The 26207-nt window shown below is 43.3% G+C and overlaps 1 protein-coding gene across 3 annotated transcripts in view; it reads right to left on the reverse strand.

Annotated features, from left to right (window-relative positions):
• Positions 1-18260: 18260 nt before the first annotated feature.
• The window catches only part of MTCL2 (microtubule crosslinking factor 2), a 112117-nt gene continuing 104170 nt past the window's right edge, over positions 18261-26207 (reverse strand). For all 3 annotated transcript variants that reach the window (XM_088480702.1, XM_088480701.1, XM_088480700.1), the window contains one exon: positions 18261-25661. In XM_088480702.1, the coding sequence (XP_088336828.1) occupies positions 25515-25661 (147 nt within the window). In that variant the 3' untranslated portion in view covers positions 18261-25514. The remainder of the gene's footprint in view (positions 25662-26207) is intronic.

The raw sequence follows: 26207 nt of genomic DNA on the forward strand, positions 1-26207 counted from the left end.
GTGGGAATAGGATCCATAGAAGCTCACAACAGGGCACTCTCCAACGCCAGAGGACCAAATGGAAGTAATACCAAAGAACATTGCACCTGATGATTTGTGATGTCATTATTCCAGAGTGCTATTACCACTGCTTCATGCAGCAAAGAAATATACAAAAGCAGTGTTCTGACAAAGATGTAACTAGGGACAAAAGCACCAAGTGCAAATAAAAAAAGTTTTTTTCTTCATTAAATTCTGGCTGGAAACACAAAATGACAGAAACACGCACGTAAGGAAAAGCATGAATACGACTGACAAACATGCACCTAAAAACATAATATTGTGGAATAAAAATTTGAAGAGAACAACCAGGGGTCTGGGGGCCACCATGAAGCTCTAGGGATTTTGAAAATGTGAAATTACTTTTAGATTTTTTTTTTTTTTTTTTTTAACGCTCCTGACAGCAGAGACTCAGATATTAGGCCACCTAAAAATAGCTACCTGCTTTTGTCACTTTTGCAATCTTCAAATCAATGGCCAAAGTGTGCTTACTAGTTAGTCACTTCCAAGACCCAGTAACTGTACATTAGTGGAATCTTTTAGACCAAGACTATGTTGGGGATAAAGATTTTGGGTCCTACCCAGGGCCTGATTAGCACCCAAGGGGGCCCATGAGCAGCGGACCCCTCATCTAAGCAGCCCCCCTCCCCCCAAACAGACATCTTACCTTGCTCCGACAAGCAGGTCCCTCCTCCTCCTCCTCCATGGTGACATCTTCCCAGTGATACTCGGGAACATAGTGCATGCATACTAAAAAGCAAAGGCTCTAGCACAGTGCCAGAGTCTTTGCTGTCGCTGCGCAGCGCCATCTTCCCGAAGAGGTCACTGGGATGAAGGAGCAGCGGAGGAGTAGTGGCTTGCTTGCCGGAGCGAGGTAAGTATACTTTGGGTGCAGGGTGTGTGATGTGGTGCCCCCATGGACTCAGGTGCCCGAGTGTAACACACACCCTGCACTTGTTATAAATACGCCTATGGTCTTACCTAATTTTTCCAAGGTCCCTTTATAATTTACCTCTCTATGTGCCCTTTTATGCCATAAGACACTTCCAGGTCCCCATTATATGCCACTAGATTCCTTTCATGCCCCTTATATACCATAGGACACTTCCAGGTCCCCATTATATGCCACTAAACCCCTTTCATGCCCCTTATATGCCATCAGATCCTTTCAAGTTCCCACTTATATTCCATCAGACATCTCCACATGCCCCTTATATGTCATCAGATTCCTCCACTTGCCCATTGTATGCCAACAGCTAAATACAACATCCAGGTGATGCACAGAATGAATATAGAATATAATGCATAGTGACACCTATTCTCTGTGGATCATAGAGCTAAACTTACAGTTATTGCATTATAGACTACATCAAAAGACATAAAAGCAACTAGCAAGAGGCACGAGAATACATCTACACCTCCAGCCCAGTGTACGCGCAGCGGTGTCAGATGTGGCAGGGAAAGCACAATAAATGATCAATCAATAGACGTATAAGAGTTGGTGCCCTGCAGATGCAGAGAAAGCAGCCAGAGCCTCCCTGGATTGCTAAGATATGATGGTGGAAGCTTACATGTAGAAAGTCACATCACTTTCCCCCAGACTTCCCCATCATGTGTGTTCAACACCAGAACGAGATTAAGGGCCACAAAATGATAAAGGGCCTATTGTGAGAAGCAGAAGAGCTGTGACCAGGACTGTGTGGGTGTGGCCACAATGCATCCCTATAAGTAAAAGTATAAAAATGGCTTCATTTTGTGAAAAAATAGAAAAACTATTTTATTACATATGATTTATGGCAGACTGTGTGCCAACTGGTGGCTGGTCATCATCATGCTGTCATGAGAAAGTCACACCCACTCTGACTAAATGCATTAGGCTCCGCCCCAAAAATTACCTTACCTGTGTCTCTTGAAGTGAAGCTCTGGTTACAGCGGATGCTGGAAGCCAACTTGTTGCCTACTGCTATATACAACCATCCATGCACTTTGTCACCGAGCTGAGCTCTGATTGCCAGTATGAAGCTGAAGACATAGCTCCCAATACTTGTCATATGGGAGTGGGACGTTAAATCCAGCATTGCTACCAGCATCGACTGAAGGATAACTAGTGGAAGTCATTTGTACACGGGGCTACTACATTGGACTCTGGTTAGAATATACCACTCCACATTGTTTCAGCAAAACGGGACTGCTCCTTTCATCTATTAATAGATCAACTTGTATCGGCTGATACAGCCCAAATAGGGCGGTGACTGGAAAGCTTTTTGTTTGTGCATTTACAACATTAACTATAACAGTATATGAAGATAAGTAGCCTGGCCAGCTACTCTATCTTTTTATTATTTATTTCCACCGGCCGTTAGTGGAACTAATCAGAGACATGGTAAGAATGTTCTAATACCTTTATCTGAACTGTGAATTACGGACCTGATTCAGACCCGATCGCTAGGATGCATTCGCATGCAGCCAGCCGTTTTTTTGCATTTTGCGCATGCATCGCTGCGCATAGACAGCCCAGCAGAGTGAGTGACATGAGAAGCAGTTTGTGAGTGGTGACAGGGGCTGGCCATTAATAATGGGGGAGTGGATGAATGAACGCAGGCGTGCCTGAGCGTCCTAAAGGAGTTTTATAGGCGTGCATAATTTAGAAGGAGCGTCATTGTCAAAATCACCTGGCAGGTTTATACACTGAAGTGATTGCAGTGCTTGCGGCAGGGTATAGTCAACCTCAAGCGCTGCCATATCATCCGATATACCGATGGTTGCATACACTTCCTGGAGATTATGTGCGCAAGTGGGCGTCTTAAGACAGGCCGGTGGGCGTCTGCATACACAATGCGATCGCACTCTAAGACATACTGGGCGTGCTAATGCCTTGCCGTGCGATCGCCCTACCTACGCAATTTGCATAGGCATCTTGCGAGCGGGTCTGAATGAGCTCCTACATTCCTTCTGGACTGCTCATTGAATCATCTTAAACGAAATAGGCATATTTTAACATTCTTGCAATTGCGTCTGCAGAACTTATTTTTGCAACATTGTATATGATCAACAGAACTACACTGCATGTTAGCCAAAGCTTCATGACAGTTTTTTTGCCTGCTGTCGTCTGGACCTACATAAACTTTTAGAACCAGTGTGTTTCACACAATTTTGCTGCTATTTACAGTATATTATGGTTTTCATATATCTATATTTTATGTTTTATTAAAGAGATTATTGTTTCTCTCCCTTTGAGGGAATTGAATTTTAATATTGCTGTCTTTTTTAAGCGCCGTCTCTTCCGCTACATCTTCAGCTGCCATGATAATGGGCCTATTTTTACTTGGAAGCCGGGAGCTGCAGCTCCATTAGCCCCCTTGATAATCTGGCTCTGAGTGACATCACAAAGGCTGTTTATGATGTAACAAGTCACATGGTCAGTGTACTGAGGTGAAAAACCACTTCCTGCATGGTATACATATTAACAGATACAATTGATAACTGACAGTCATACTGTATAGCAAGTCACATGATCAGCCAATTAAGGTTATATATCACATCCTGCCTGCGTTTCACAATGTCTATTGAAAATAACCTTACATTACAAGATCAGTAGACATTAACAGATACAGTTGATAACTGACACTTCTATAGCAAGCCACATGATCAGCCAACTAATGTTATAAATTACATCGTATCTGCATTCACCAATGTTATCTATCATTCTATCTAAAGTATTTATCATTTTCATATATAATATTTAAGTTACAATAAGCATACCTTTCATTGTGACATGTCATATCAGCAGATAACTAACAGTTCTCTACAAAATGGTGACCTTACTACCAAAGCTGAGTGACATCACAAAGGCTGTTAATGATGTAACAAGTCACTTGTTCAGCATACTTAGGTTTAAAATTACCTCCTGCATGCATTTTCCATTGCAATCTATTTATAATGTATTTAAAATATATCCATCACTTAGGTTAAAATAAGCTTACATTACAAGGTAAATAGACATATTAACAAATACAGTTGATAACTAACAGTTGTCACATGATCAGCCTATTGAAGTTATAAAATAACATATAGCAGTGGTTCCCAAATTTTTTTGAATCACGTATTGTTTTCATGGCACCCCAAAGCCAAGAGTTTGTTATTGAGAAATTCCGAATAAAATGTAGTGAAGTAGTACTGTGATATAAATTGTGCTGACCTGTCATCCTTAGGTTTGGTTATATAGTGGTGGACAGGTTTATGCTTATTTTTGTACACATTTAAATTGCAGTGACCATAAAGAATTTGATTTGGTGCTGGGCCACCAACCTGAGGCACCCCTGCAAGTGTCCCGAGGCACCCCAGGGTGCTGCGGCACACAGTTTGGGCACCACTGACATATAGCATTGACGAAATGCAGGCATGATATCCATCTAACATTATTTTCATATGTAACATTTAGGTTAACATAAGCATAACTTACATTGTGTCAGGTCATAGCAGTAAACTGACAGTTCTCTACAAAATGGTGACCGTTCTACCACCCTGAGTGACATCACAAAGGCTGTTTATGATGTAACAAATCACACAAGGTCAGCATTCGGAGTTGAAAAATCACCACCTGCATGCATTTTACCATTGCTATCTATAATGTATTTATAATCGATCATTTAGTTTAAAATAATCTTACATTACAAGGTCAGTAGACATATAAAACAGATGCAATAGAACTGTCAGTTCTCAACTGTAAGTCACATGATAAACCTATCAAGGTGATAAATTACTTCCTACATGCATTTCACTAATTCTATCTATCTAACATTAATTTCATACACAAGATTTCGGTTAAAATAAGCATATCTTATATTGCGACATGTGCTGTATCAGCAGATACAATTGATGACAGTTCTCTACAAAATGATGACCTTTCTACCAAAGCTGAGTGACCAGGGCCGGATTAAGGGCCACATGGGTCTGAGCTCAAAATGATCAAGGGCCTATTGTGAGAAGTGGAAGAGCTGTGACCCGTGCTGTGTGTGTGTGTGGCCACAATGTATCTCTAAATATGTAAAAGTATAAATAGCTTCATTTTGTGAAAAATAATAGAAGTCAAATTTTATTACATATGATTTATGGCCGACAGTGTGCCATATGATCGTTGGTCATCATCATGGGTCTATTTTTATATGGAGGCCTGGAGCTGTAGCTTCATCCGCCCCATTGTTAATCTGGTCCTGTATCATCATTCAACCTCAGAGACATCAATTTGCAGCCCTGAAACAATCTCCCTTCAACCCTCCTCCCATGTTGTGCAATGAATTGGGTCACGTGATGTCCCAGCAGGTCTTACTTCAGCCAGAGGCGCAACTGCAAGACCCAGCAACCCTACCTGTTACTGTGCCTAGCTGGCATGTAATAGGAGTCCTACTACATGCACTCTGTGACCACTATATGATTGGCTGAAGTCTCTTCTAAGGGGCCTTGCCTTTTTACATAACCAAGACTCGTACATCCATATGGGGGTAAAAAACATGCTATTGCACATAAGTGTGGACACTGTCCCTTACAATACAGGTAGTATGGGGTCTATTTATCAAGCAGTAAAAAGTGTGGAGAAATTGCCCATAGCAACCAATCAGCGCCTACCTATTATTTTATAGACAGTACTTGATAAATGCTACTTCAAAGCTGACTGGTTGCTAGGGGCAACTTCTCCATTGGTCTGCTACTCCACACTTTTCACTGCTTGATAAATAGACCCCTAAGAGCTCTACAGCTCGCGCTATGCAATGAAAGATGAGATAGCAGGAAATCAGTCTCTGAGTTGCTGTTATGACACCTGTCAAATGCGCACTGGATTTCATGATAAGGAATTTTTAAATGCTGGTTTTTGCTATAAAGACATACATGACGCCATAGGCCAGCAGACAAAATTAATATATTTAATTTTATTTTTACAAAGCAATTTATATTGCTATTCACATGAACATACACTGACCTCAAAGCTTCTGGCTGTATGTGTCCGAGTGCTGTCAGCTGATCCAATTTCTTCTTCCGATGCGCAGGTCTGCTCCCGCTGAATACAGAAACATGCACATAATCTGAAGCTCTATATACCTAATCCAAGACTACATTGAAAATCCTAAAGCACAACAAACAATATCAGCCATTCTTCTGCATAGATGAAACATATTTGGTGGGGAGTGAAATAAATTAACTTCCAATTGATATACAGTTCTCCCGAAAAGCTGACCTGCCTATGCACCAAACAGCCACCTTGAACTGGAGAGCTTGTAGGAAGGGAGGGGGGATGGGGTGATCACACAGACAGCCCTAGGCAAAAAATGTAAATGGGCCACATTAAAACAATCTCTCCCCACCTCAACCACTGTGATTCCCCTAACTTACTAAGGGATGTAGTCGGTAACCAAAAATAACATTACAAATTTGACCAAAAAAAGAAACCACCAAAATGTCTGACACCTGCAGGGATTCGGTATGATTTACTGCCGGCGGTGCAAATCCCGGCAGCCCGAAAGAGGTGGAAATCCCGAACGTCGGAAGGCAAGTATAAACGAACCTATTCTACCCCCTAACCTCCACCCCCAAGTGCCTAACCCTAACCCCCCCATCCCTGCTGCCTAAACCTAAGCTCCCGGGGGGGGGGCCTAACCCTAACCTCCCTTTCCCCTAACCTCCCGGGGGGTGTGGGGGGGTGCCTAACCCTAAGTCCCCCACAGGAGCCCTAAACCTTCGATCAGGATGCCGGGTGCCAGTCTCCTGGTGTAGGTGAAATGACAGGCGTCGAGATTTCGCCGCCTGTCATTTAACTCTTGCTGGGATTTAGCAGTCGGAAAGCTTTCCCACCTGCAGCTATCCATTCCTCCTCCATTTCACTGAGGGTTTTTTCAGCTTGAGGTTACAGCTGTGTTCCACACACCGGCCTGGACACAGGAGTAGGTCGTTTCAGAATGGGGTGTTTAAAAAATAAATAAAAGGGTATATATAAATGTTTAAATATCCAATCTCTACACGAATACTATTGTAATTCTTAAATATTTTGTTTAATTATCCCTTTCTTTTAATTTTTTTCTTTGTCCCATCCTTCCATACGTCTATGTGTGCCCATCTAGGTCAGTATGTTCTCCCCACTATATGTCCTGTATTGTGCAAGCCAAGGTCTGTTTCTACTTCAGGGTCCATAGGGTATCCACAGGATACCTTGGGGTATAGGTGTGACGTCAGTCGCAGGGCACCAAAGAGTTAAGCTTTCAGCCTCCCAGGATGCACTAGGTCCCCCTCCTATACCCCGCCCCCGGGCCAAGGCACCTCAGTTTAGTTTGGTGCCCGGCCGGAGTCGGGTGCACCTGTTGGAGTGGGGGCTAGAAGAGCCCCTGAAGCTTTTTCTTCATGCAGCTGTGGCTGCACATCTGGATGAACAGCATGGACAGTCAGTCCTGACGTCCATGCTGTCTTCCCTACACCCCGCCGGTACCAGAACGCCGGTACTGATCCGGGGATGCTGGTGGGCGTCTGGGGTCACAGCTAGCGGTGACCCCAGATGCTCCGGACCATGGCCGGATTCAAGGGGGACAGAGGTAAGCAGCGGGGTCCCGCGGTGGGTCCCCGCTGATCACATGGTCCTAAGTCCCCAGGCAGGGGGCTCCCTGGGGACTGGCTGCAGCGTGGAGCCAGGCGACCAACCTGCGCTTCCACTACCCCCTGGGACAGCGGACCGCAGCAGAGCGGTAGCGCTGCGGCGTCCCAGGGGTTAAATGCATGCCAGGGGAGCGCGCCTTCCCTGTCTCACAGCCGGCGCCTCCCCCGCTGCACACAGCCCTCTCTGCACTGTGCTGACTGGTCCTGTGTCAGCGCTCCTCCCCCAGGCCAGCTTCTCTCTGCTCCTCGGCGGCCATCTTCTCTGCAACGCATGGTGAACGCTGCTGGAAGTCTGGAAGGAAGCATCGTGGTCTGGGTCCCCCCGCATACCTCTCCTCCGCTGTGGCTCAGGTCTGTGTATGCAGCGCTGTGTCCTACCAGGCCCTGTGTCTGTGTAGTTGAGTGATCAGCGCTGTTAGTGCAGGAATTGTTATTTCTCTGCATTGTATGTGACTGTGCTAGCGCTGCCTGTAACTTTTCTTCTCTAAACTGTCAGCTTTATTACTGTCCCTGTTCTTTCTGCTAAAGCCCTTGCGGTGCGGTGCTGCAGGGTGGTCTCTCGCCTATTTAATACTTAATTGGTGAGAGAGGTCACATACATGGTGCCATCATGTCTGAAAGTGATTTTCCCCTCCGGCTACAGTGTACCACGTGCAAAGTACCGTTAGCGGAGGGGGAGGGTAGCGCGGAGGGCCTTTGCCGGCAGTGTTTGTCCATGGCGCGGCCTATTACGGTTACAGCACCGGTACAGGAGCCGCCCTGGGCTTGTTTCGCTCAGGCGTTAACAGCTTTAGTGGGCCAGTTAGCTCCGCAGCCCGCGTTTACTCCGATGGGTTTGTCCCAGCAGTCTGTGGTGTCGTCACCCATGCAGGGGTTCCCACGACAATTGGTGGTACCCCACAGTCTCCCTATTTCCCCGCTCCCGGGTTCTCAGGAGCCAGCGTGGGTTAACTCCCTGACGAGTTCTGTACAGCACTTGTCGGATGTGTTGCAAGGGGAGTCTGTGATGCGGCCTCATAAAAGGCCGGTGGCGTCTCTGTCCGCTCCTTATGAGGATGACGAAGGGACGTCTGATGATGGGGAGATTCTGGATCCTTACGATCAGGAACCTTTCCATACTAAGGACGCTGATGCTAAGTCCAAAGTATATATTCCTGGACTTATTCGGGCGGTCCGCACAGCCTTGGTGATTGAGGACGAAGTTCCCCCAGCGGCTAAATCTAAGTATGCCTTTTTCAAAGATGTGAAGGGCGATGCCACAGTCTTTCCTCTTTCGGGTCAGTTGGTGGACCATTTAGAGGAGGCGTGGAAACAACCTGGCAAAAGATACCAGCCGCAGAGACGCCTGGCGGTGGCTTATCCGTTCGCGGATAATTATTTTGCTAAGTGTGAATCCCCTCCACAGGTGGATTCTCACGTGACCCGTCTTGTCCGTAGTGCCACATTGCCGATGCCATCCATGTCCTCCCTTAAGGATGCTACGGACCGCAAGGTAGAAATCTGCCTGAAGTCCGCTTATTCCCTTGCAGGGGGGGCAGCACGGCCGGCTATGGCCATTTGCTGGGTTGCCAGAGCGATGGAGCGCTGGGCGGATTCATTAGAGGCTTCTTTTGAATCCGACTGTCCGGCCGAACAGGCGGAGTTGATTGGCAATCTCCGTGATTCGGCCACCTACATCAACGAGGCGGCTCTAGACATTAGTACTCTGGTGTCTAGAATTTCTTCAGCAGCGGTAGCTGCTCGTCGCACCTTGTGGCTGCGATCCTGGAAGGCGGACGCAGATCCAAGAAAGGTCTGGAAGCGTTGCCGTTTACCGGAGAAGTTCTCTTCGGTCCGGATCTGGATAAGATTGTGGCCACGCTGGCGGCAGCCAAATCGGCTTGTCTCCCGTCGGCCGCTGCTCCTTCTGGTTCTGGACCATCGTCCTTTCGGTCATCTAGGGCCCAGGGCAGGCCCAAACCACAGTCGTTTCCTCGACAGGCTGGCCCTAAGAAATCGGTCAAGCCCCGGAAACAGGCATGGAGTACCAGACGTCCGGCCCCCAAGCCAGATGACAAGCCTGCGGCCTGACGGTCCGGGTCTCCCCTTGAGGGATCCCAGGGTGGGAGGCCGCCTGCTGCAGTTCTCCCGGTGTTGGTCGTTCACTGCGACAGACACTTGGGTTCTGGAGGTGGTCTCTCACGGGTACGCCCTCTCCTTACGGCACAGACCCCCGGCTCGATTCTTCACCACGGGTCTACCATCAGACCGGAACAAGGCTACGGAGCTGCGGAAGGTATTGCACACTATGCTCCAGGCTGGAGTTATAGTGCCTGTTCCATTCTCCCAGAGGGGCCAGGGTTTCTATTCAAATCTATTTTTGGTACAGAAACCCAATGGGTCATATCGTCCGATTCTCAACCTCAAAGCACTCAACAAGTCTTTGCGGGTCCCGAAGTTTCGGATGGAGACCCTACGGTCCATCATTCTGGCGCTGGAACCTGGGGACTACATGGTGTCATTGGACATACAGGATGCTATGGCGGTCATGGCGGCTTCTCTGCGGCTGCAAGGAGTCCGCATGTTGCCGTACTTGGACGACCTGTTATTGGTGGCAGGATCTCCAGAGCTCCTGTTACACCACTTGGACCTGACCATTGCACTGCTGCAACGGCACGGCTGGCTAATCAACTGGCAGAAGTCCACTCTAATCCCGTCTCGGAGGATTCTGCATCTTGGAGCCTTATTGGACTCGGGACAGCAAAGGATCTTCGTGACGGAGGACAAGATCTCTGCTTTACAGTCAAGGGTGCGCAGTTGTCTGCACAGCCGCCGGGTGTCCTTACACTCGGCGATGAGGTTACTGGGCTCCATGGTGTCGGTGTTCGACATGGTGGAATACGCCCAGTTTCACTCCAGACCTCTGCAGCACCTGATCCTGTCCAAGTGGAACGGGCTGCCTCAGTCTCTGAAGTTCCAGACGATTGTGCTCACCCCGGAGGTTCGCCTGTCCCTTGCGTGGTGGTTAAAGACGACCCACCTCAACAAGGGACGTCCGTTCTGGGTTCCAAATTGGGTCCTGTTGACAACGGACGCCAGTCTTCGGGGCTGGGGAGCAGTTTCGGGTCCACACTTGTTCCAGGGCAGGTGGACACCGACAGAAGCGGAGCTTCCAATAAATATCTTGGAACTCCGTGCGGTCTTCAATGCTCTCCTGCAGGCACAGCGGTTTCTCCAGGGTCACCCGGTGCAGGTCCAGTCGGACAATGCTACCACCGTGGCCTACATAAACAGGCAAGGAGGAACTCGCAGTCGGGCGGCTCTCGTAGAGGTCTCTCGGATCCTGGTTTGGGCGGAGCGCAATCTTCCGGCCATATCAGCGGTCTTCATCCCGGGAGTGCTAAATTGGGAGGCGGACTTTCTAAGTCACCAGGACGTTCATCCAGGGGAATGGTCCCTGCACCCGGACGTTTTTCAACTACTGGTGGACAGGTGGGGTCTTCCAGAAATCGACCTCATGGCGTCCCGGCACAACAACAAGTTGCCGGTGTACGGGTCTCGCACAAGAGACGAAGGGGCGTCTCTGGTGGATGCTCTGTCCGTCCGGTGGACGTTCAGGTTCGCATACCTGTTCCCTCCGGTCTCCCTTCTTCCACGGGTAATCCGGAAATTCAAACAGGAAGGAGGGACACTCCTGTTGATAGCTCCCGCGTGGCCCAGACGGCACTGGTTCTCAGACCTTCAGGGTCTGTCCGTGGACAGTCCTCTGCGGTTGCCGCTACGACCGGACCTTCTGTCTCAGGGTCCTTGTCTTCACCCGGACCTGACTCGGCTGTCTTTGGCGGCGTGGCTGTTGAGACGGCCATGCTGAGGTCCTGGGGGTTTTCCAGCTCTGTGGTGCGTACCATGTTACGAGCTCGGAAACCGTCTTCCGCGAGGATATACCATCGCGTGTGGCATACGTTCTTCCAGTGGTGTCGACCGAGAGGTTATGCACCGCGGGAGTTTCGTCTGTCTCGGATTCTCGCCTTCCTGCAAGCGGGACTAGATCATGGGCTTCGCCTTGCTTCTTTGAAGGTACAGGTTTCGGCCCTATCTGTCTGGTTTCACCGTAGGATTGCTACAATCCCGGATGTGCGCACCTTTATGCAAGGTGTTCTCTGTATTCAGCCGCCCTTTGTTCCACCTGTGGCGCCTTGGGATTTGGCTGTGGTCCTGAGGGCTCTCCAAGGACCGCCGTTTGAACCACTGGGCTCAGTGGATATTAAATGGCTAACAGCTAAGACTGTTTTCCTTCTGGCCGTTGCTTCAGCCAGACGTGTTTCTGAGTTAGGGGCTCTTTCTTGTAGACCCCCTTTCTTGGTTTTTCATGGGAACAGGGCAGTGCTCCGCACTCGGCCCGAGTTTCTTCCCAAAGTTGTTTCCCAGTTTCATGTTAACGAGGAAATAGTTGTTCCGGCCTTTAACTCACCGGGTCTTTCCGTGGGTGAGGCCTCTTTGGATGTTGTGCGGGCCTTAAGGACTTATGTTGACCGCACTTCTTTGTTTAGGAAGTCGGACGCTTTGTTGTCCTCTATGGCTTCTGTAAAAAGGGTTGGCCTGCTTCAAAGCAAACTTTGGCAGCCTGGATCCGTATGGCTATTTCTGAAGCTTATCTTCATGAAGGCCTACCGGTCCCTCCTTCTCTGAAGGCTCATTCCACTAGGTCTGTGGGTCCTTCGTGGGCAGCTCGACGTGGTGCCTCGGCAGTTCAGATCTGCAAGGCTGCTACGTGGTCTTCTGTCCATACCTTCGTGAGGTATTACAGGTTTGACACCTTCGCCTCTCAGGATGCTTCCTTCGGGCGGCGGATTCTCCTTTCTGCACAGGAGCGTCCCCACCCTTAAAGGATACTGCTTTGGGACATCCCCAAGGTATCCTGTGGATACCCTATGGACCCTGAAGTAGAAAATATGAGATATGGTAAGAACTTACCCTTGTTATCTCTATTTCTACGAAGTCCATAGGGTTCCACAGGACTCCCGCCCTGTCGCACCTGTGCTGCAGATGGGCTTTGCTCTGGTCACCGGTTTTCCGTCTCCCTCTGGTGAGAATGTGATTCTTGTATGTGTCCAGATCTTTGTTCTCTCTCTTCCTTCTCCTCCTCCGGCCTATGGCTTGGTAACTAACTGAGGTGCCTTGGCCCGGGGGCGGAGTATAGGAGGGGGACCTAGTGCATCCTGGGAGGCTGAAAGCTTAACTCTTTGGTGCCCTGCGACTGACGTCACACCTATACCCCAAGGTATCCTGTGGAACCCTATGGACTTCGTAGAAATAGAGATAACAAGGGTAAGTTCTTACCATATCTCATATTATTTTCATTATAGTGCCCCTAACTTGTCTGTTCTTTGATGTAGTAAACCCGTCCCCCCAATCTGCATTTTCGGCTACATTGTCCATCCCTGCCTAATATTGTGTAGGGCCTGTTCGTGCCACCAAAACAACTCTGACCCATCGATCTGGCAAGACCTCTGAAGGTGTCCTATGGTATCTGGTACCAAGATGTTAGCAGCGGACCCTTTATGACTTGCAAGTTGCGAGGTGGGGCATCTACAGATTGGACTTGTTTTTCCAGCACATCCCACAGATGCTCGATTGGATTGAGATCCGGGGAAATTGTAAGACAAGTCAACAACTTGAACTCTGTCATGTTCCTCAAACCATTCCTGAACAATTTTTTGCAGTTTGGCAGGCAAATTATCCAGCTGAAAAAGGCCACTGCCATCAGCAAATACCTTTGTCATGAAGGGATGTACTTGGTCTGAAACAATGTTTAGACATGTTGTATATGTCAAAATAACATCCACATGAATGCTAGGACCTAGGTTTCCAGGCAGAACATTGCCTAGACTATCACACTGCCTCTGCTGACTTGACTTCTTCTCAGTGCGTCCTAGTGCCATCTCTACCCCAGGTAAACGATGCACACACACCTGGCCAGCCACAGGATGTAAAAGAAAACATTAATCAGACCAGGCCATCTTCTTGTATTGCACCATGGTCCATTTCTGACACTCGTGTGCCCATTGTAGGTGCTTTCAGCGGTAGACAGGGGTCAGCATGGGCACGGTGACCGGTCTGCGGCCTCAGCCCCAAACACAACAAGCTGCAACAAAAAATAGGTTAAATTGATGTGGGACAGGTGTATGGGGGTGCTATATGAGTGGGACAGGTGTTTTTACAATTGCAGATGGGTGTTAGAGGCGTATTTTAAAGGTTGTTTTTTTTTTTATTAAAGTGTCTTTAAATGACACATACATACTTCTAGGCTTTTTTCTGTCCCCCCAATTTAAATAGAACATTTATTTTGCCAAAAAACACTTGTTTTCTATCATTTGGCTAATTTAGAAATATGCATAAAACAGCCATTTGACACAATTTAAGAACCATAAATACTTTTATTAGGGCCCCTACTACACTTCTATACTGTTATCATATGTCACTATGACTTTTATTTTAATACATTTTTTATTTTTTTTGGTACAGACGGATTTCCTCATTTTCACCTATACTTCTCTCCGGTAAAACAAGGAAAAATTATTGCATGAATGGCGTATCACGACTTTTGGAATTGAAATGTGCGGTAGCAAGTGTGTGGATTTTATCAGTTCCAATTCTCAGTTAGAGGTTATACTTTGCCTGTGAGGATGGCTGGGACAATTACTGACTGCACAATTCATGTGCGCGATAAAAGAAATTCCCTAATCCTGACCTACTGGGGCTACCTTAAGGGTTATGCCAGGTACACACTGGAGCAATGTCGACACGATATGATACGGAATGACATATCGGTCAGTGTGTATGGCCAATATGCGCACTCCTGCGCTTGTGACATTGTCCGGTCGGCCATGCTGCACTTCCAACCGGACAATATCGCAAGTGGCCCATCAGGCGACATATCGGCTAGGTAAACATGGCTTAGTGTGTACTCAGCTTAAGAGTTGAAAAACCCATGAACATGTTCATACTTGGTGATGTATAGTACATGTGAAAAAACTATAATGTTTTTAAAAGACTGATGCATTTTTTTTTCCCCCCAGAAAATTGTAAGGATACATATGGAAATCATTCTATGGGTAATTGTATAGAAAAGGAAGTGTTGCCCATAGCGAGAGATCAGATTCATATATATTTTTCTTTTGTTCATGTCCTGATGAAAAGGCCAAAGGGCCTTGAAACTTCGACACTCTTAGTTGCCATGTTGATGTTTGTCCATTAATACAAGTTGATTTTTTTTTTTTTATCTACCGGAGTGCCGCCTTCCTTTAATAGTGCTTGAGTGTATACTCACGCCATAAGGATTCTTATAGATATATATATATATATATATACACACACACACACACACACAGTCAGGTGCATAAATATTGGGACATTGACAGAATTTTCATATTTTGGCCTCTATTCACCACCACAATGGCTTTGAAATGAAACAAACAAGATGTGCTTTAACTGCAGACTTTCAGATTTAATTTGAGGGTAACTACATCCAAATCAGGTGAACGGTGTAGGAATTACAACGGTTTCTACATGTGCCTCCCACTTTTTAAGGGGCCAAAAGTAATGGGACAAACTAAACAATCCTAAATCTAACTTTCACTTTTTAATACTTTGTTGCAAATCATTTGCAGGCAATTACAGCCTGAAGTCTGGAATGCATAGACATCACCAGACGCTGGGTTTCATCCCTGGTGATGCTCTGCCAGGCCTCTACTGCAAATGTCTTCAGTTCCTGCTTGTTCTTGGGGCATTTTCCCTTCAGTTTTATCTTCATCAAGTGAAATGCATGCTCAAATCGGATTCAGGTCGGGGGATTGAGTTGGCCATTGCATAACATTCCACTTTTTAGCCTTAAAAAACTCTTTGGTTGCTTTTGCAGTATGCTTTGGGTCATTGTCCATATGCACTGTGAAGCGCCGTCCAATGAGTTCTGAAGCATTTGACTGAATATGAGCATATAATATTGCCCGAAACACTTCAGAATTCATTCTGCTGCTTTTGTCAGCAGTCACATCAATAAATATAAGGGAACCAGTTCCATTGGCAGCCATACATGCCCACGCCATAACACTACCACCACCATGCTTCACTGATGAGGTGGTATGTTTTGGATCATGAGCAGTTCCTTTCCTTCTCCATACTCTTCTCTTCCCATCACTCTGGTACAAGTTGATCTTTGTCTCATCTGTCCATAGGATGTTGTTCCAGAACTGTAATGGCTTTTTTAGAAGTTGTTTGGCAAACTCTAATCTGGTCTTCCGGTTTTTGTGGCACACCAATGGTTTACATCTTGTGGTGAACCCTCTATATCCACTCTTGTGAAGTCTTCTCTTGATTGTTGACTTTGACACATATACACCTACCTCCTGGAGAGTGTTCTTGATTTGGCCAACTGTTGTGAAGGGGTTTTTCTTCACCAGGGAAATAATTCTTCTGTCATCCACCACAGTTGTTTTCCGTGGTCTCTCTCTCTGATGGGTTTGTTTTGATTTTTCAGCCTAATGATGGCTTTCTTCACTGATAGTGACAGCTTTTTGGATCTCATATTGAGAGTCAACAGCAACTGATTCCAAATGCAAATGTCACACCTAAAATCAACTCCAGACCTTTACCTGCTTAATTGATAATGAAATAACGAGGGAATGGCCCACACCTGTCCATGAAATAGCTTTTGAGTTGATAGTCCCATTACTTTTGGCTCCTTAAAAAGTGGGAGGCACATATAGAAACCGTTGTAATTCCTACACCGTTCACCTGATTTGGATGTAATTACCCTCAAATTAAATCTGAAAGTCTGCAGTTAAAGCACATCTTGTTTGTTACATTTCAAAGCCATTGTGGTGGTGAATAGAGGCCAAATTATGGAAATTCTGTAAATGTCCCAATATTTATGCACCTGACATTATATATATATATATATATATATATATATATATATATATATATATATTCAAATGTCCTGACTGATCAATGCCCAGCCCAAACCCCTGGACCTACTGTAGAAACATGAAAATCAACGACTATATGCCTTCCATGACGTAGGTACCCACTGCCTGGCTGAATATGAACTGTGCTGCAGCCACAATGAGTCAAACACCAACTGTCATCCCAAGTGCTGCCAAACATCACTGGCAGTTGGTATGGCTCCCCTATTTGAATAGTGAGGGAAGATAATGTGTTACTTCAGTTGTGAGGTAGTGGAATGTGTTACTACACAGGTGAGGGAGGGGAATGCGTTACTACACAAGTGAGGGAGGGTGATGTGTTACTACACAGGTGAGAGGGGATTGTCAAAAGTGTTACTACTGGGTGAGGGAAGGGAATGAGTTACAACACGGGTGAGAACGTGTTATTACAGGGGTGAGCAGAGGTAATGTGTTACTCCAAAGGTGAGGGAGAATAAGTTAATACGGGTGTGAGTGAGGGTAATGTGGTACTACAAGTGTGAGGGAGGGATTGTATTTCTACATAGGTGCGGGAAGGGAATGTTGAATCTAGTTACAACACGGACAAGGGAGGAAAATGTGTTACTAAAGAGGTGAGCGAGTGGAATGTGTTAATACACAGGTAAGGGAGGGTAATGTCTTACTATAGCAGTGTCACATTACTATAGAAATAAAGGATTAATGTGTTACTGGAGTGGTAAGATGGAAATGGAAACAGTAAATGTCGAAGGTCTACCCGGTTGAAACCGGGTACATCAGCCAGTACATATATTTATTTTTATGAGGTTGGGTACGAGATGCTGGCGCCGGCGGTCAGAAGCCCATCGCCGGCATCCCGACAGGGTTAGTATACCAACACCTGTCGGTAGGTATCCTAACCCTACCCCTACCTCTCCGCACTCTAAACCTAACCCACCCCTAGTGCCTACACCCGCCCCCCGCACCTTCCCCCTAGTGCCTAACCCTAACCCACCCCACTACTTACCGTTGGGATTCTCACTGGTGTCGGGATTCCAGCTCCGGCATTCTAAGCGCCAGCATCCCGCACACCGGGATTAGGACTACATCTCCTTTCCGTGCAGATATTGATTTTGTATAAGATACAATGTATAATCAAATTAATGATTCCACAAAGGATCAACCTTTCATTTGTTTTATTTTTGTCAGTTTACCTTAGTGTGACAGCAATAATTTTGATGCCAGCAATTTCTATATGTACCATCATTTTATAGTGCTCATGCTTGTCAGGTGTTCAGTAGACCCATTCAAATAAGCCCGTGCTCATACCTGACCCTGGTCACCTAGAGCTCCACGAAATCATTTTAGATGGCATGTATGTAAATGAGGTTAAAACTCGTACATGCAACATAATCAGTTTCACAAATGGATACATTTTAACAAATCTCCATGAAAAATCAGAATTTATGGATGAGATGATAACTAAAGGACCTCACATATACTTCACTCCTAAACTTATGAAGCGCAAATATAATTAAAACCAGTATGCCAACCTTTGTTATAAAGGGTGCATAGCATTCGCAGCCTCTAAGCCATCACTACTCTTTATTTACACATTAAGTGGAACATTTTAGTACATATAAAAGACATGGAATACACAGATTATTTTAACAGTTTAATTTATGGAAATGTGACAATTTAGTTGACACAGTTACAAAGACGCAATAACAATGAAAAGGCATGAAAAATAGCAAGTTCAAAATAGGTGTTTTTACATCAGAGGGTACAAGTTTGAGGGGGAAAAAAGAAAAACAAGTATATGTCACATACAGCAGTGCGTTAACTTTAAACCCTTAAGTAACTGAAATTCAATTTCAATGTGTTATACATCTCTAAAGGCAACATTTTGTACTGAATTCAATGTATTATTGTTTCCAATCATAAGTGGACGGATTCTTGTAATTTTAATAATTAAGATTTTTTTTTTGCTTGCACTTTTTTTTTTACTAATTACATCACAGAATTAGAAACAGGTTTTAAGTATTTATAAATACACTTGAGAAATTTCTATTACAAAAGCTTGAAAAGTCATTGGTATAAAGTAAGCAGCGATCTAAAAGTGGACACTTAAAAAAAAATTCTGAAAATTCATTGAAAATGTTCTAAGAAAAAAAAATATTTACATCCATAATACTAATTTTCCAAACTATTGGTGTCCTTTTTTCATGCATTACATATACCATACCCCAATATAAGTCACCCCCTCCCCAAACATTGCACTTAATATGAAGCTGCTACTTGAATCATATAGTTTAAAATCTATGTGCTTAAGATACAAAAATTCTTAAAAAAGAAGAAGAGAAACAAAACACACACAATGGGAAAAAAATAATTAGAAAAGCAAAAAATCTAAATAAAAATAAATAAATATTAAATATATACATTGTGGAAGTGAGATTAGGTCAAGGATTTTTGTAAAAAAAAAAAATGGTTTTAATTTTCTTATGTATACAAAAATTTTGTATTTGTCAGAGTGCAGGTGAGGAGGCAGATTATAGTCATAGGCCAGTCTGTGAATGCCTTAGAGGTCAAACCATATGACACCACAAAACTTCTAATGTATAAAAACCCATTGAACATGGTTTTATTTTCACTGCTAACTATATGTAGATGGGACATAACAGTGTTTATGATGAACCTGCAAATGTCATAATTGGAAGAGACATACATTTTTTTTTTTATAAAAAGTACTAATAATGCTAGCCCATTCCTCTATATGCATTGAATTAAAATGTCCACTCCTGATATATAAATCATGAATAAAATGCCATCACTGTGGAAATGCATGTCAGAATCACTACAGGCTAGTTGTAGTTAAAAGTATTATCACCTATTAACTGGCCATTTCTAGTCTATCCTCATGTATGTAAAACATGTTACAGAGTATTACACACATACAAAATCTATTACAACAGTGTGGAAGTAAACATATACTGTACTTATGTGTGTTTATAATATGGTGTGTACTTAATACAGTTGTGCATGTTGTGTGCTTGTATGTATGAAAACAAAAAAAAACAGACTGTTAGTTTGAGACCCCAAGTGTGAATGCCAAATGTCCTTTACTTTACCACATGTACAAACACCTAGGGGATAATCTATAAAAGTGGAGTAATGGGGAAAATGTTCCTTAAATTATCCTCAATTAAATAACTTTAAAATATTTACAGAATATAATGATTTAATGTCCATTTTTGTCAAATATTAGACCTTAAAATCTATTTTCCTTCTAGCTTTTAAAAAAATTAAAAATTAGCTGATTTTGCAGTTCTCTATTCTGTTTAGGCAGGATAGTTTTGTTTTAATAAAATGTAGAGTGAGGATTAAGTCATAAAAAATAAATAAGACTACTACAAAAAGGTATGTTCTATAAAAATGCAAAAAAAAATAATTCTACAATGTTACTGAAACACAACCACTTTTTTACTCTTCGGTATATCCTTTAGAATGTAAGAACTCACGAGCAGGGCCCTCTTCCCTCATGTGCTTCTCCCTCACTTACTCCTACTTTAATTTACAACAGCACATAATCCTTTGTTGCTGACACCATGCTGCTTATTTAAGTGTTATGCAGCAATGTATAAATCATGTATTTATCCTGTGTTGGTTGTACTGTTAATAACTGTTTTTCTTGTGTGCTCATTTGTCTATGAACTCTTGTGGCGCCATATAAAAAAGGATAGTAATAATAATACAAAAATCAGAACTGGTTACAAAATGGCAGTACAACGTTATAGAATCTAGAGAACCAGGAAAAACCAGTTAAGGCAATTTTGCATTCCTCCTCTTTTCTAGAAAACCCCCTATGTACTGTGGCTAGATTATACTTAATGTGTACGTGAATAGTGCAGTCATATTAGGAGCAACCCCAATAATTAAAAAAAAAAAAGCTCTTCTATGGATGTGTTATCTACAAACTCTGTGTGCAGTCATTAACCAAACTAATATGCAACCTATCAATTCACTAGTAACATCACTGTGATCTCTGGTTTCTACTGAGCAGAGTATTGGCTCAGCAGTCATAATAGTTGCAACCTAAACTGTGTATAGACAACATGTTCACTTTACATTTATGAATGTATTGCTTTGTGGTATCATTGTTTCCTATGGTATCTGTTTTATAAATATATTATAGTTTCCTGGGGAACATGGAAAAATACCTCTGCAGATGGAATTGAAGCATTCATTAAAGAATGCTCAATAATTTAGATATAGAAGCCCATGATATACAGAACATCTCATATTTAGGATACTATTCTATGATGTAAAGCAATGGCATGCCACCATGAATTATATCTTGAACAGCCTTTTTTCTAATAAGGTAACTGTGAAACTGGATAAACAGATGGCAAATTAAATGCCAGTGTTCCAGTATATGACAAAATTGACATGGTCAAGTATACTGGGAAAATGGAAACCAAACAGTTAGGACATTTAAAAAATTACTTCCGACAGCTGTTTGGTTTCAAATTAATAAAGCAAAAATATATTTATATTTAATATTGTATTGGGAATATGTATCAGTCCCATAAAATGGCTTGCTTTGATTATAGTAGTTTATGTAAAAAAAAATAAAAAATATTCTACAGGCCTGTGCAATTTATTTTCATCTGCAAAAATTCTAAACCCTTTAAAAGTGGGAAGAGGCCATTTTGACGATTCTACAATTGGCCAAAGCAAAGGGTACTGTTGCATTATTTGGTCACTTCAATAAAAATGGAACTAGAGATCTAGTTCTCAGAGTAAAAGCAAAATATAAACGGAGGTAGAAAAAGGGCTTAGAATTGACAGTGTGTATCACACTGAGAGGATGGTAGAGAGCGTGCGTACATGTTGCCATGAGAAGCGTGCAGTTGTAGTGTCAGCTAAAATATATAAAGTGGTTGTTTACGCTATTACTACCCTGGAAATAAGACCACAGGGGGTCAATGCGAGTTAACATGGAAAGGAAGAATAGAGAGAGCGCAATGTGAGCTAACATTACCAAAGACAATAAAAGGACTGCAGTGTTTTATTGTGCCCCCCCCCCTCCTCGTTTTATCTTCTGTAATTTACAAATATTGCTCAAAATTCCGTTTCTACTGTACATCTTTAAAGTTATTACACTATTTTGTATGAGTGGAATTACACATTGTGAGCTAACATTTCCCAGACGAAGAGTACGCTTTACCCAGAAAAGTGTGCAAATTTTCTAATGTCAGATAATGTTACTAGGAAATTATAAAGTGGCTTTGTTATCCAATTTTACCACCAGGAAGACTGTAGACTGTACACAGTGAGCTAACATTAGTAAGGAGAGAAGTGTACACACTAAGCTAACAGAGAAGGTAGCGTAAGCCATTATTCACAGAAGAGGTGCATAGAATGGCAGTGTACAGTAATATTGGGAAGAAACATACAGCATGACAGTGTGAGTTAACATTGAGAGGAGTAGCATAGAGTGGTAGTGTAAGCCAACAGTCGCAGAGAAGGTGCAAATACTCAAAAAAAGGTTTATATAGAATCCAGTGTAAGCGAATATTAAGAGGACTAGTATACTGAGTGGCAGTGTAAGGCAATAGTTGTGGAGGAGGTGCATACAAAGTGGCAGTGTGTGGAACAATGGGTGGAGTACAGTGTGGCAGTGTAGGCTAATATCCACAGAGTAGGTGTATAAAGAGTGGCAGTATATGCTAACACTGGGAGGAAGATATACATAGTGGTAGTGTAAAACAATGCTCACAGAGGGGAGGTGCATACAGAGTGGTAGTGTACGTTAACACTGAGGTGTACACAAAATGGCAGTGTAAGCCAACGTTCACAGAATAGGTGTATAAAGAAAGGTAGTGTAATAGAACAATGAGGGGAGGTGCATACAGAGTGGTAGTGTAAGCCAACATTCACAGAGATGGAGGAGTGTACAATAAGAGTAGTAGGCTGAGCTTAAAATGTACTGTAGCAGAACAAAATGATTTTCACTGAGTGGAGCATTATACATAATGACAGCATATGCCATGGTCCACAAATATGAATAAGGCAAATGTATTCAGCAATATGGTCCTCTTATAGCACCTTACATAATTTAAGGGAAACAGTAAAACACATTATTAATTAGCTTGGAAATACTGACATTCCTTAATAATGTCACTAATCCCTTATAAGATAATAGGTTGAATATTTGTGCATCCCACAAATTGTGGTCTCTCCTGGGCAGGTAACTAGTCCACTTTAAATAAACCTCTCCTTTCATCATTCAGGCAGATCAGAAGGAACTTGTGTCTGATTCCTGACTCCAAGAGCCAAATTTTGAAAGAGGACATCCTAGATCAGTGGTCGCCATCACCAGTTACTTATATCGTAGTGATTTTTATACCTTAGAGTGATACAGTACTTTCATAGTATAGTGATGTCTATTCAACTGTTTGGCTAGTCAGCTAGAAATGTAGTGCCTGCATCATAATGCCATCTGATGAGTCTCCACAAATATAATGTGAGATGAGTATATGTATGCATGTATGACAATGTATGTGTGCAGAGAGCGGATTACCGACAAGGTGGTACTGGTAGCCGCCTAGGGCCCGATGCCTGCCATCGCCATATAGTTCTGCAGCTTGACTAGGCTGCCGATGCTTCAATAGTTAATAGGGCCTCGGCAGCTATATGTAGGGACTGAGCATCGGGACACGTTTAGAGCTCTGCACAAGTTTGCTGGGACCTGAGAAAGTCCTATGAGACTTGGCATATACAGGTCAGAGAGGCATGTGCTGAGCTCTGACTGGTGGAGCTCATCACATGCTTTTCCGACCCGTGGAGATCAGCAGCCGTCTCATAGGAGGGATTCATCAGAGTGTGGCAGCAGTGCCTGATGGGTCTGTGTAACCTTTGCTGAATGCTCAAGGCTGGGAATTGTTGGAAGAAGCGGTGAGGTATTTACTATGTTGTATACACATATACAGTTGTATGTAATACGTCTGACTCATTACAGGATAAAACGGTTAGGGAAACTGAGTTTGCATATTTGTTTGTTTATATTTGCCAACTCACAATACATGCATTTAACACCTCCTATCGTATTAGGACTAAACAAAACCAAGTTAAATGCACAGCTATTTCCTACTGAAATCTGTGTTTTGTTTTTATAATTGTTCCTAAAACCATTATTTTGTTGTTGAGCATGCCTTCCTCCCCTGGGTGTAACCAGCGCAGCATAGTGTATGTAGTGGTGTCTGATAAGAATTCCCATGTGTGGCATGAATGCAATGTGTACTGCACCTATTGTGCTAAACTTACTGCATTATTAGTTGTTGCATGACTTGTTTGATTGGAGGGATTGGGAGTCCCTATGTCTGTATTCATGTAGAGTCAGAAATTGTCACTATATGTGTGTGTTCATGTATGTATTTAGGGCGACCACATTGCACAAAGCTTGTGGGGTTTGAATAGCAGGGACCATACACTGTGTTTGGTTTATGCAATTTGTGTGATGCTGACTGCTACAGAGAGGGGAGTCCGGAGGGTATACAGGTGGAAAGACCCTGGTCATGGACTGCACAGTGCACTGTAATATGACCTGTCCATGCTGCATCATTACCCAGCACATGTCAGCACTTAACTGGGGTTTAAATTAGGGGTGGGGTTATTTAACTTGTCAGGAAAATTTGTTTTTGCAGGCAAGAATTGGAGGGGAGGGGGACCCACACCAGAATCTTGCCTAGGGAGGGGGGGGGGGGGGGGTGGTGTGCGTGTGTGTGTGTGTGTATATATATATATATATATATATATATATATACACACACACATATACATACACGGAATTTCAATGAATATAACAGTGCATTTCAGTAGAACAATTAACTGTATACACATTATATACACAGTGCTAGTATTTTAAACAAATATTCATATCTACAGAATATTTTATATAGACAAGGGTAAGCTGTTTGTATTCCAATTGCCATAGGCAAATATTTTGCTGTCTTCAGTAATGCTTCCAGATGCCATCACTGAAAGCTGGGTAACAAATCTAGAAATCAACCAATGAAATGCCTTGTTTTCAAACATTACACTTTGGTCAGCTGCTTTATTGGCCACTGCCCAAAGCCAGTTTTGTTGCAGCTTTACAACAAGTACTTTGTTTTAAGAAGCACTACCAAAATATTGTAGGTGTTTTTATTTTGCAATATAAGCTGTACATTTGTATCACTGGTTCATAAATAAATTCTCATGTTACTTATTATTACTCTGACCAGTGATGAACATGGTCCGTAGAGAGTTGATTTCTGAAAATAACAATAATAATAAAAAAAAATTAAAAACTACTATATAAATTATAGATCTATTTACAGCCAGGCGGTGAGAGAGATAAGTACCGCTGTGATAAATACAGTATACTGTTGACTGTTTTGTGTGTGTGTGAGACAATAAGGGCTGGATAGCCAAGTTGTGTATTAAGAGGAATGATTAAGAGTTCGGTTTAAAAAAGGACATACATTTGTCCAAATTCAGGTAAATCCAAACAGGGCCTATACAGTGACATTTTTGTGATGGGTCCATCTGGCAGAAAAGTAGTTCATAGTCCTATATATATATTTTACACATACATACAGTGTCCAAAGAGCAGAATATGTATATCTACCTACTTAAGGTATACCTACATATCAATGATGGGGTTTAAGTGCTATAATAGCATCCAGCAGGGACGGTGAAATAAGGTCCTTTTAAATGTAGTATATTAACTTTGCTATCATATGTACACAAATTAAGGTATATATTCATGTTATCTTGTGTGATTCAGTGTTCTTCCTCATGTGCGCATATTTGCAAGAGCCGCTGGGAAGTGAAGTGCATCGTGGGAAAGTAGAAGAAACAGGAACTTCCTCAGTTGCAACCAGTTACCGCTTTATCCTCAGAAACAACTGGCTCCTGGTGAAGCTGGCACCTGGTGTGGGTTTGCCGTGAGTGGGTCCGGGACGGTCTGGAGAAGCATGATGTTACGGGATGTGAGCTGCAATTACAAGCGAAATCCTGCAAGGATAAATGTAAACAATGGTAAAAGAAGGCTTTGCACTAGAGGCATTTTCTTAATTAAAATAAGTTCATACATTCAGATTTAACTGGTGGTTAATTAGGGCTATGGTTTCACAAATCACTGTGAAAAAAAATGGTCTTCTCTTCATGCACAAGACTTAAGATGAAAGCAATTCATGCTGCTCATGCTTTCTTCATGAAGTAGAGAAAGTGTCGCACTGTTCCAGGAAGAACAAAAACAAGATATGCACTAGAGAGAGAACAGTTGCTCTATAAATTTTCAATTTTGGAGAAGAAAATTTATTGCAGTACCATAAAAATATGTATGAGACATAAGTAATCTGTAACTGTTAGGACTTTTCGCATGTATCAGTGGTTCCCAAACTCCACCAGCACAGTCCAAGTTTTAAGGATATCCTAATTAGGTCACCTGTGCTCAAGCATGCATATCCTTAAAACATGGACTCTAATGGCAGAGTTTGGGATCTTCTGTCATACGTAATAAATAACAGTTTAATTGCTACAAACACACCATGGGCTATA

The sequence above is a fragment of the Taudactylus pleione genome, unplaced genomic scaffold (genome assembly GCF_031769625.1).
Source record: "Taudactylus pleione unplaced genomic scaffold, aTauple2 ptg000256l, whole genome shotgun sequence".
In the NCBI taxonomy this organism is placed as follows: Eukaryota; Metazoa; Chordata; class Amphibia; order Anura; family Myobatrachidae; genus Taudactylus; species Taudactylus pleione.